At 51.0% G+C, this 13,016-nt stretch overlaps 1 protein-coding gene across 3 annotated transcripts in view; it reads right to left on the reverse strand.

Moving 5' to 3' along the window:
- AGPAT3 (1-acylglycerol-3-phosphate O-acyltransferase 3) overlaps positions 1–13,016 on the reverse strand; it is a 262,014-nt gene that overhangs the window by 55,994 nt on the left and 193,004 nt on the right. For all 3 annotated transcript variants that reach the window (XM_063956906.1, XM_063956905.1, XM_063956907.1), the window contains one exon: positions 3,870–3,945. In XM_063956906.1, coding sequence (XP_063812976.1) covers positions 3,870–3,945 — 76 coding nt within the window. The remainder of the gene's footprint in view (positions 1–3,869; positions 3,946–13,016) is intronic.

Raw genomic sequence — 13,016 nt, forward strand, 5'->3', positions numbered from 1 at the left:
GTGGTCCGGTCCCTCCTCCCAGACATACTACAGGGAAATGGCTGCTGTGGTCCGGTCCCTCCTCCCAGACATACTACAGGGAAATGGCTGCTGTGTCCCAGTCCCTCCTCCCAGACACACTACAGGGAAATGGCTGCTGTGGTCCGATCCCTCCTCCCAGACACACTACAGGGAAATGGCTGCTGTGGTCCGGTCCCTCCTCCCAGACACACTACAGGGAAATGGCTGCTGTGGTCCGGTCCCTCCTCCCAGACACACTACAGGGAAATGGCTGCTGTGGTCCGGTCCCTCCTCCCAGACACGTTACAGGGAAATGGCTGCTGTGATCCGGTCCCTCCTCCCAGACACGTTACAGGGAAATGGCTGCTGTGATCCGGTCCCTCCTCCCAGACACGCTACAGGGAAATGGCTGCTGTGGTCCGGTCCCTCCTCCCAGACACGTTACAGGGAAATGGCTGCTGTGGTCCGGTCCCTCCTCCCAGACATACTACAGGGAAATGGCTGCTGTGGTCCGGTCCCTCCTCCCAGACATACTACAGGGAAATGGCTGCTGTGGTCCGATCCCTCCTCCCAGACACACTACAGGGAAATGGCTGCTGTGGTCTGGTCCCTCTTCCCAGACACACTACCGGGAAATAGCTGCTGTGGTCCGGTCCCTCCTCCCAGACACACTACAGGGAAATGGCTGCTGTGGTCCGGTCCCTCCTCCCAGACACAATACAGGGAAATGGCTGCTGTGGTCCGGTCCCTCCTCCCAGACACGTTACAGGGAATTGGCTGCTGTGGTCCGGTCCCTCCTCCCAGACATACTACCGGGAAATGGCTGCTGTGTCCCAGTCCCTCCTCCCAGACACGCTGCAGGGACATGGCTGCTGTGGTCCGGTCCCTCCTCCCAGACATACTACAGGGAAATGGCTGCTGTGTCCCAGTCCCTCCTCCCAGACATGCTACAGGGAAATGGCTGCTGTGTCCCAGTCCCTCCTCCCAGACACGCTGCAGGGAAATGGCTGCTGTGGTCCGGTCCCTCCTCCCAGACATACTACAGGGAAATGGCTGCTGTGGTCCAGTCCCTCCTCCCAGACATACTACAGGGAAATGGCTGCTGTGGTCCGGTCCCTCCTCCCAGACATACTACAGGGAAATGGCTGCTGTGGTCCGGTCCCTCCTCCCAGACACACTACAGGGAAATGGCTGCTGTGGTCCGGTCCCTCCTCCCAGACACACTACAGGGAAATGGCTGCTGTGGTTCGGTCCCTCCTCCCAGACACACTACAGGGAAATGGCTGCTGTGGTTCGGTCCCTCCTCCCAGACACACTACAGGGAAATGGCTGCTGTGGTTCGGTCCCTCCTCCCAGACACACTACAGGGAAATGGCTGCTGTGGTCCAGTCCCTCCTCCCAGACACACTACCGGGACATGGCTGCTGTGGTCCAGTCCCTCCTCCCAGACACACTACAGGGAAATGGCTGCTGTGTCCCAGTCTCTCCTCCCAGACACACTACTGGGAAATGGCTGCTGTGATCCGGTCCCTCCTCCCAGACACAATACAGGGAAATGGCTGCTGTGGTCCGGTCCCTCCTCCCAGACACACTACAGGGAAATGGCTGCTGTGGTCCGCTCCCTAATCCCAGACACACTACTGGGAAATGGCTGCTGTGGTGAGGTCCCTCTTCCCAGACACACTACAGGGAAATGGCTGCTGTGGTGCGGTCCCTCTTCCCAGACACACTACAGGGAAATGGCTGCTGTGGTGCGGTCCCTCCTCCCAGACACACTACAGGGAAATGGCTGCTGTGGTGTGGTCCCTCCTCCCAGACATACTACAGGGAAATGGCTGCTGTGGTCCGGTCCCTCCTCCCAGACACACTACAGGGAAATGGCTGCTGTGGTCCGGTCCCTCCTCCCAGACACACTACCGGGAAATGGCTGCTGTGGTCCGGTCCCTCCTCCCAGACACACTACCGGGAAATGGCTGCTGTGGTCCGGTCCCTCCTCCCAGACACACTACCGGGAAATGGCTGCTGTGGTCCGGTCCCTCCTCCCAGACACACTACCGGGAAATGGCTGCTGTGGTCCGGTCCCTCCTCCCAGACACACTACAGGGAAATGGCTGCTGTGGTCCGCTCCCTAATCACAGACACACTACAGGGAAATGGCTGCTGTGGTCCGCTCCCTAATCAAAGACACACTACAGGGAAATGGCTGCTGTGGTCCAGTCCCTCTCCTCCCAGACACTACAGGGAAATGGCTGCTGTGGTCCAGTACCTCCTCCCAGACACTACAGGGAAATGGCTGCTGTGGTCCGGTCCCTCCTTCCAGACACTACAGGGAAATGGCTGCTGTGGTCCGGTCCCTCCTCCCAGACATACTACAGGGAAATGGCTGCTGTGGTCCGATCCCTAATCACAGACACACTACAGGGAAATGGCTGCTGTGGTCCGGTCCCTCCTCCCAGACACTACAGGGAAATGGCTGCTGTGGTCCGGTCCCTCCTCCCAGACACTACAGGGAAATGGCTGCTGTGGTCCGGTCCCTCCTCCCAGACACTACAGGGAAATGGCTGCTGTGGTCCGGTCCCTCCTCCCAGACACTACAGGGAAATGGCTGCTGTGGTCCAGTACCTCCTCCCAGACACTACAGGGAAATGGCTGCTGTGGTCCGGTCCCTCCTTCCAGACACTACAGGGAAATGGCTGCTGTGGTCCGGTCCCTCCTCCCAGACATACTACAGGGAAATGGCTGCTGTGGTCCGCTCCCTAATCACAGACACACTACAGGGAAATGGCTGCTGTGGTCCGGTCCCTCCTCCCAGACACTACAGGGAAATGGCTGCTGTGGTCCGGTCCCTCCTCCCAGACACTACAGGGAAATGGCTGCTGTGGTCCGGTCCCTCCTCCCAGACACTACAGGGAAATGGCTGCTGTGGTCCGGTCCCTCCTCCCAGACACAATACAGGGAAATGGCTGCTGTGGTCCGGTCCCTCCTCCCAGACACTACAGGGAAATGGCTGCTGTGGTCCGGTCCCTCCTCCCAGACACTACAGGGAAATAGCTGCTGTGGTCCGGTCCCTCCTCCCAGACACTACAGGGAAATGGCTGCTGTGGTCCGGTCCCTCCTCCCAGACACTACAGGGAAATGGCTGCTGTGGTCCGGTCCCTCCTCCCAGACACAATACAGGGAAATGGCTGCTGTGGTCCGGTCCCTCCTCCCAGACACAATACAGGGAAATGGCTGCTGTGGTCCGGTCCCTCCTCCCAGACACTACAGGGAAATGGCTGCTGTGGTCCGGTCCCTCCTCCCAGACACACTACAGGGAAATGGCTGCTGTGGTCCGGTCCCTCCTCCCAGACACTACAGGGAAATGGCTGCTGTGGTCCGGTCCCTCCTCCCAGACACTACAGGGAAATGGCTGCTGTGGTCCGGTCCCTCCTCCCAGACACTACAGGGAAATGGCTGCTGTGGTCCGGTCCCTCCTCCCAGACACAATACAGGGAAATGGCTGCTGTGGTCCGGTCCCTCCTCCCAGACACTACAGGGAAATGGCTGCTGTGGTCCGGTCCCTCCTCCCAGACACTACAGGGAAATGGCTGCTGTGGTCCGGTCCCTCCTCCCAGACACACTACAGGGAAATGGCTGCTGTGGTCCGGTCCCTCCTCCCAGACACACTACAGGGAAATGGCTGCTGTGGTCCGGTCCCTCCTCCCAGACACACTACCGGGAAATGGCTGCTGTGGTCCGGTCCCTCCTCCCAGACACACTACCGGGAAATGGCTGCTGTGGTCCAGTACCTCCTCCCAGACACTACAGGGAAATGGCTGCTGTTACCGGATTAGGCCTCCCAGAAGGAAGGCGACTGATCATACTTTTACCTTCTCTTGATAGAGTTTATGAAGCCAGTTTGCAGCCTCTCTCTCATCTTCTGGAATATCTTCCAAAGGGAAACGTCTGGGACAGATGGGAAAACAGAGGTCATCAGAGAATAACACACGGCAAAAGAGGAACAAAAGGAAGACAAAACGCTGGACAGTTTATGGCTTTATCATATTTAGGTCGCACAAGTAGCACAACCAACACCTTACATGTGTGCACATTGTTATTACTACTGAACACGGCAAGCAGATTAATTCCATGTCTGTCCGGGGGTAAAGAGACTGGAAGATAAAATGGGAGAGGTGGTCTTGGAGGAGATTACATGTGAGAGATAGTCATACCGTGTACGTGGCAGACCCCGAGATTACATGTGGGAGATGGAGATACCGTGTACGTGGCAGACCCCGAGATTACATGTGGGAGATGGAGATACCGTGTACGTGGCAGACCCCGAGATTACATGTGGGAGATGGAGATACTGTGTACGTGGCAGACCCTGAGACTACATGTGGAAGATACTGTGTACGTGGCAGAGCCTAAGTGAGGAAACACGGAGATTACATGTGGAAGATACTGTGTACGTGGCAGAGCCTAAGTGAGGAAACACGGAGATTACATGTGGAAGATACTGTGTACGTGGCAGAGCCTAAGTGAGGAAACACGGAGATTACATGTGGAAGATACTGTGTACGTGGCAGAGCCTAAGTGAGGAAACACGGAGATTACATGTGGAAGATACTGTGTACGTGGCAGAGCCTAAGTGAGGAAACACGGAGATTACATGTGGAAGATACTGTGTACGTGGCAGAGCCTAAGTGAGGAAACACGGAGATTACATGTGGAAGATACTGTGTACGTGGCAGAGCCTAAGTGAGGAAACACGGAGATTACATGTGGAAGATACTGTGTACGTGGCAGAGCCTAAGTGAGGAAACACGGAGATTACATGTGGAAGATACTGTGTACGTGGCAGAGCCTAAGTGAGGAAACACGGAGATTACATGTGGAAGATACTGTGTACGTGGCAGAGCCTAAGTGAGGAAACACGGAGATTACATGTGGAAGATACTGTGTACGTGGCAGAGCCTAAGTGAGGAAACACGGAGATTACATGTGGGAGATGGAGATACTGTGTACGTGGCAGACCCTGAGATTACACGTAGGAGATGGAGATACTGTGTACGTGGCAGACCCTGAGATTACACTCACTAGTGAGGCCACACCTTGAATACTGTGTACAATTCTGGGCACCGTACTACAAAAAGGATATCCAGGAGCTAGAAAAGGTTCAGAGGAGGGCGACCAAACTAATTAAGGGCATGGAGACGATGGAATACAAGGAACGGCTTGAAAGACTAGGCATGCTTACACTGGAAAAGGGGAGACTAAGAGGGGACATGATCAACATCTACAAATATATAAGGGGACAATACACAGAGCTTGCGTTGGACCTGTTTTTGGTTAGATCAACACAGAGGACTCGTGGACACTCGCTCAGGTTAGTGGAGAGGAGATTCCGCACAATACGGCGTAAAGGCTTTTTCACGGTAAGGACAATACGTGTTTGGAATTCCCTGCCCGAGGGAGTTGTAATGGCGGAATCTGTCAACACCTTTAAGAATGGGTTACATAAATTCGTAATGGATAAGGATATCCAGGGGTATGGTGCATAGTCATGCATTATAGTTACTATAAATAGGGATAAAATGCAATGGCTGACAGCAGCATCAGTCAGAAATTTTAGTCAAATCATCATGCATAGGAGACCACAAATAGGTTGAACTCGATGGACAATTGTCTTTTTTCAACCTCAGATACTATGTTACTATGTTACATGTGGAAGATACTGTGTGCGTGGCAGACCCTGAGATTACATGTGGAAGATACTGTGTACGTGGCAGACCCTGAGACTACATGTGGAAGATACTGTGTACGTGGCAGACCCTGAGATTACATGTGGAAGATACTGTGTACATGGCAGACCCTGAGATTACATGTGGAAGATACTGTGTACGTGGCAGACCCTGAGATTACATGTGGAAGATACTGTGTACATGGCAGACCCTGAGATTACATGTGGAAGATACTGTGTACGTGGCAGACCCTGAGACTACATGTGGAAGATACTGTGTACGTGGCAGACCCTGAGATTACATGTGGAAGATACTGTGTACGTGGCAGACCCTGAGATTACATGTGGAAGATACTGTGTACATGGCAGACCCTGAGATTACATGTGGAAGATACTGTGTACGTGGCAGACTCTGAGATTACATGTGGAAGATACAGTGTACGTGGCAGACCCTGAGATTACATGTGGAAGATACTGTGTACGTGGCAGACCCTGAGACTACATGTGGAAGATACTGTGTACATGGCAGACCCTGAGATTACATGTGGAAGATACTGTGTACGTGGCAGACCCTGAGATTACATGTGGAAGATACTGTGTACGTGGCAGACTCTGAGATTACATGTGGAAGATACAGTGTACGTGGCAGACCCTGAGATTACATGTGGAAGATACTGTGTACGTGGCAGACCCTGAGATTACATGTGGAAGATACTGTGTACGTGGCAGACCCTGAGACTACATGTGGAAGATACTGTGTATGTGGCAGACCCTGAGATTACATGTGGAAGATACTGTGTACGTGGCAGACCCTGAGACTACATGTGGAAGATACTGTGTACGTGGCAGAGCCTAAGTGAGGAAACACGGAGATTACATGTGGGAGATGGAGATACTGTGTACGTGGCAGACCCTGAGTGAGGGAACACGGAGATTACATGTGGGAGATGGAGATACTGTGTGCGTGGCAGACCCTGAGATTACATGTGGAAGATACTGTGTACATGGCAGACCCTGAGACTACATGTGGAAGATACTGTGTACGTGGCAGACCCTGAGACTACATGTGGAAGATACTGTGTACGTGGCAGACCCTGAGATTACATGTGGAAGATACTGTGTACGTGGCAGACCCTGAGATTACATGTGGAAGATACTGTGTACGTGGCAGACCCTGAGACTACATGTGGAAGATACTGTGTACGTGGCAGACCCTGAGATTACATGTGGAAGATACTGTGTACGTGGCAGACCCTGAGACTACATGTGGAAGATACTGTGTACGTGGCAGACCCTGAGATTACATGTGGAAGATACTGTGTACGTGGCAGACCCTGAGACTACATGTGGAAGATACTGTGTACGTGGCAGACCCTGAGATTACATGTGGAAGATACTGTGTACGTGGCAGACCCTGAGACTACATGTGGAAGATACTGTGTACGTGGCAGAGCCTAAGTGAGGAAACACGGAGATTACATGTGGGAGATGGAGATTCTGTGTACGTGGCAGACCCTGAGTGAGGGAACACGGAGATTACATGTGGGAGATGGAGATACTGTGTACGTGGCAGACATTGAGATTACATGTGGAAGATACTGTGTACGTGGCAGACCCTGAGATTACATGTGGAAGATACTGTGTACGTGGCAGACCCTGAGATTACATGTGGAAGATACTGTGTACGTGGCAGACCCTGAGATTACATGTGGAAGATACTGTGTACGTGGCAGACCCTGAGACTACATGTGGAAGATACTGTGTACGTGGCAGACATTGAGATTACATGTGGAAGATACTGTGTACGTGGCAGACATTGAGATTACATGTGGAAGATACTGTGTACGTGGCAGACCCTGAGACTACATGTGGAAGATAGTGTACGTGGCAGACATTGAGATTACATGTGGGAGATACTGTGTACGTGGCACACCCTGAGATTACATGTGGGAGATACTGTGTACGTGGCAGACCCTGAGACTACATGTGGAAGATACTGTGTACGTGGCAGAGCCTAAGTGAGGAAACACGGAGATTACATGTGGGAGATGGAGATTCTGTGTACGTGGCAGACCCTGAGTGAGGGAACACGGAGATTACATGTGGGAGATGGAGATACTGTGTACGTGGCAGACCCTGAGATTACATGTGGAAGATACTGTGTACGTGGCAGACCCTGAGACTACATGTGGAAGATACTGTGTACGTGGCAGACATTGAGATTACATGTGGAAGATACTGTGTACGTGGCAGACCCTGAGATTACATGTGGAAGATACTGTGTACGTGGCAGACCCTGAGACTACATGTGGAAGATACTGTGTACGTGGCAGACATTGAGATTACATGTGGGAGATACTGTGTACGTGGTACACCCTGAGATTACATGTGGGAGATACTGTGTACGTGGCAGACCCTAAGTGAGGAAACATGGAGATTACATGTGGGAGATGGAGATACTGTGTACGTGGCAGACCCTGAGACTACATGTGGAAGATACTGTGTACGTGGCAGACCCTGAGATTACATGTGGAAGATACTGTGTACGTGGCAGACATTGAAATTACATGTGGAAGATACTGTGTACGTGGCAGACCCTGAGCTTACATGTGGAAGATACTGTGTACGTGGCAGACCCTGAGACTACATGTGGAAGATACTGTGTACGTGGCAGACATTGAGATTACATGTGGAAGATACTGTGTACGTGGCAGACCCTGAGATTACATGTGGAAGATACTGTGTACGTGGCAGACCCTGAGACTACATGTGGAAGATACTGTGTACGTGGCAGACATTGAGATTACATGTGGGAGATACTGTGTACGTGGCAGACCCTAAGTGAGGAAACATGGAGATTACGTGTGGGAGATGGAGATACTGTGTACGTGGCAGACCCTGAGACTACATGTGGAAGATACTGTGTACGTGGCAGACCCTGAGATTACATGTGGAAGATACTGTGTACGTGGCAGACCCTGAGATTACATGTGGAAGATACTGTGTACGTGGCAGACCCTGAGATTACATGTGGAAGATACTGTGTACGTGGCAGACCCTGAGATTACATGTGGAAGATACTGTGTACGTGGCAGACATTGAGATTACATGTGGAAGATACTGTGTACGTCGCAGACCCTGAGATTACATGTGGAAGATACTGTGTACGTGGCAGACCCTGAGACTACATGTGGAAGATACTGTGTACGTGGCAGACATTGAGATTACATGTGGAAGATACTGTGTACGTGGCAGACCCTGAGATTACATGTGGAAGATACTGTGTACGTGGCAGACCCTGAGACTACATGTGGAAGATACTGTGTACGTGGCAGACATTGAGATTACATGTGGGAGATACTGTGTACGTGGCACACCCTGAGATTACATGTGGGAGATACTGTGTACGTGGCAGACCCTAAGTGAGGAAACATGGAGATTACATGTGGGAGATGGAGATACTGTGTACGTGGCAGACCCTGAGACTACATGTGGAAGATACTGTGTACGTGGCAGACCCTGAGATTACATGTGGAAGATACTGTGTACGTGGCAGAGCCTAAGTGAGGAAACACGGAGATTACATGTGGGAGATGGAGATTCTGTGTACGTGGCAGACCCTGAGTGAGGAAACACGGAGATTACATGTGGGAGATGGAGATACTGTGTACGTGGCAGACCCTGAGATTACATGTGGAAGATACTGTGTACGTGGCAGACCCTGAGACTACATGTGGAAGATACTGTGTACGTGGCAGACATTGAGATTACATGTGGAAGATACTGTGTACGTGGCAGACCCTGAGATTACATGTGGAAGATACTGTGTACGTGGCAGACCCTGAGACTACATGTGGAAGATACTGTGTACGTGGCAGACATTGAGATTACATGTGGGAGATACTGTGTACGTGGCAGACCCTGAGACTACATGTGGAAGATACTGTGTACGTGGCAGACCCTGAGATTACATGTGGAAGATACTGTGTACGTGGCAGACCCTGAGATTACATGTGGAAGATACTGTGTACGTGGCAGACCCTGAGATTACATGTGGAAGATACTGTGTACGTGGCAGACCCTGAGATTACATGTGGAAGATACTGTGTGCATGGCAGACCCTGAGATTACATGTGGAAGATACTGTGTGCGTGGCAGACCCTGAGATTACATGTGGAAGATACTGTGTACGTGGCAGACATTGAGATTACATGTGGAAGATACTGTGTACGTGGCAGACCCTGAGATTACATGTGGAAGATACTGTGTACGTGGCAGACCCTGAGACTACATGTGGAAGATACTGTGTACGTGGCAGACATTGAGATTACATGTGGAAGATACTGTGTACGTGGCAGACCCTGAGATTACATGTGGAAGATACTGTGTACGTGGCAGACCCTGAGACTACATGTGGAAGATACTGTGTACGTGGCAGACATTGAGATTACATGTGGGAGATACTGTGTACGTGGCAGACCCTAAGTGAGGAAACATGGAGATTACATGTGGGAGATGGAGATACTGTGTACGTGGCAGACCCTGAGACTACATGTGGAAGATACTGTGTACGTGGCAGACCCTGAGATTACATGTGGAAGATACTGTGTACGTGGCAGACCCTGAGATTACATGTGGAAGATACTGTGTACGTGGCAGACCCTGAGATTACATGTGGAAGATACTGTGTACGTGGCAGACCCTGAGATTACATGTGGAAGATACTGTGTGCGTGGCAGACCCTGAGATTACATGTGGAAGATACTGTGTACGTGGCAGACATTGAGATTACATGTGGAAGATACTGTGTACGTGGCAGACCCTGAGATTACATGTGGAAGATACTGTGTACGTGGCAGACCCTGAGACTACATGTGGAAGATACTGTGTACGTGGCAGACATTGAGATTACATGTGGAAGATACTGTGTACGTGGCAGACCCTGAGATTACATGTGGAAGATACTGTGTACGTGGCAGACCCTGAGACTACATGTGGAAGATACTGTGTACGTGGCAGACATTGAGATTACATGTGGGAGATACTGTGTACGTGGCACACCCTGAGATTACATGTGGGAGATACTGTGTACGTGGCAGACCCTAAGTGAGGAAACATGGAGATTACATGTGGGAGATGGTGATACTGTGTACGTGGCAGACCCTGAGACTACATGTGGAAGATACTGTGTACGTGGCAGACCCTGAGATTACATGTGGAAGATACTGTGTACGTGGCAGAGCCTAAGTGAGGAAACACGGAGATTACATGTGGGAGATGGAGATTCTGTGTACGTGGCAGACCCTGAGTGAGGAAACACGGAGATTACATGTGGGAGATGGAGATACTGTGTACGTGGCAGACCCTGAGATTACATGTGGAAGATACTGTGTACGTGGCAGACCCTGAGACTACATGTGGAAGATACTGTGTACGTGGCAGACATTGAGATTACATGTGGAAGATACTGTGTACGTGGCAGACCCTGAGATTACATGTGGAAGATACTGTGTACGTGGCAGACCCTGAGACTACATGTGGAAGATACTGTGTACGTGGCAGACATTGAGATTACATGTGGGAGATACTGTGTACGTGGCAGACCCTGAGACTACATGTGGAAGATACTGTGTACGTGGCAGACCCTGAGATTACATGTGGAAGATACTGTGTACGTGGCAGACCCTGAGATTACATGTGGAAGATACTGTGTACGTGGCAGACCCTGAGATTACATGTGGAAGATACTGTGTACGTGGCAGACCCTGAGATTACATGTGGAAGATACTGTGTACGTGGCAGACCCTGAGATTACATGTGGAAGATACTGTGTACGTGGCAGACATTGAGATTACATGTGGAAGATACTGTGTACGTGGCAGACCCTGAGATTACATGTGGAAGATACTGTGTACGTGGCAGACATTGAGATTACATGTGGAAGATACTGTGTACGTGGCAGACCCTGAGCTTACATGTGGAAGATACTGTGTACGTGGCAGACCCTGAGACTACATGTGGAAGATACTGTGTACGTGGCAGACATTGAGATTACATGTGGAAGATACTGTGTACGTGGCAGACCCTGAGATTACATGTGGAAGATACTGTGTACGTGGCAGACCCTGAGACTACATGTGGAAGATACTGTGTACGTGGCAGACATTGAGATTACATGTGGGAGATACTGTGTACGTGGCAGACCCTAAGTGAGGAAACATGGAGATTACGTGTGGGAGATGGAGATACTGTGTACGTGGCAGACCCTGAGACTACATGTGGAAGATACTGTGTACGTGGCAGACCCTGAGATTACATGTGGAAGATACTGTGTACGTGGCAGACCCTGAGATTACATGTGGAAGATACTGTGTACGTGGCAGACCCTGAGATTACATGTGGAAGATACTGTGTACGTGGCAGACCCTGAGATTACATGTGGAAGATACTGTGTACGTGGCAGACATTGAGATTACATGTGGAAGATACTGTGTACGTCGCAGACCCTGAGATTACATGTGGAAGATACTGTGTACGTGGCAGACCCTGAGACTACATGTGGAAGATACTGTGTACGTGGCAGACATTGAGATTACATGTGGAAGATACTGTGTACGTGGCAGACCCTGAGATTACATGTGGAAGATACTGTGTACGTGGCAGACCCTGAGACTACATGTGGAAGATACTGTGTACGTGGCAGACATTGAGATTACATGTGGGAGATACTGTGTACGTGGCACACCCTGAGATTACATGTGGGAGATACTGTGTACGTGGCAGACCCTAAGTGAGGAAACATGGAGATTACATGTGGGAGATGGAGATACTGTGTACGTGGCAGACCCTGAGACTACATGTGGAAGATACTGTGTACGTGGCAGACCCTGAGATTACATGTGGAAGATACTGTGTACGTGGCAGAGCCTAAGTGAGGAAACACGGAGATTACATGTGGGAGATGGAGATTCTGTGTACGTGGCAGACCCTGAGTGAGGAAACACGGAGATTACATGTGGGAGATGGAGATACTGTGTACGTGGCAGACCCTGAGATTACATGTGGAAGATACTGTGTACGTGGCAGACCCTGAGACTACATGTGGAAGATACTGTGTACGTGGCAGACATTGAGATTACATGTGGAAGATACTGTGTACGTGGCAGACCCTGAGATTACATGTGGAAGATACTGTGTACGTGGCAGACCCTGAGACTACATGTGGAAGATACTGTGTACGTGGCAGACATTGAGATTACATGTGGGAGATACTGTGTACGTGGCAGACCCTAAG

This window comes from Pseudophryne corroboree, chromosome 2, assembly GCF_028390025.1.
Source record: "Pseudophryne corroboree isolate aPseCor3 chromosome 2, aPseCor3.hap2, whole genome shotgun sequence".
NCBI classification, from domain to species: Eukaryota; Metazoa; Chordata; class Amphibia; order Anura; family Myobatrachidae; genus Pseudophryne; species Pseudophryne corroboree.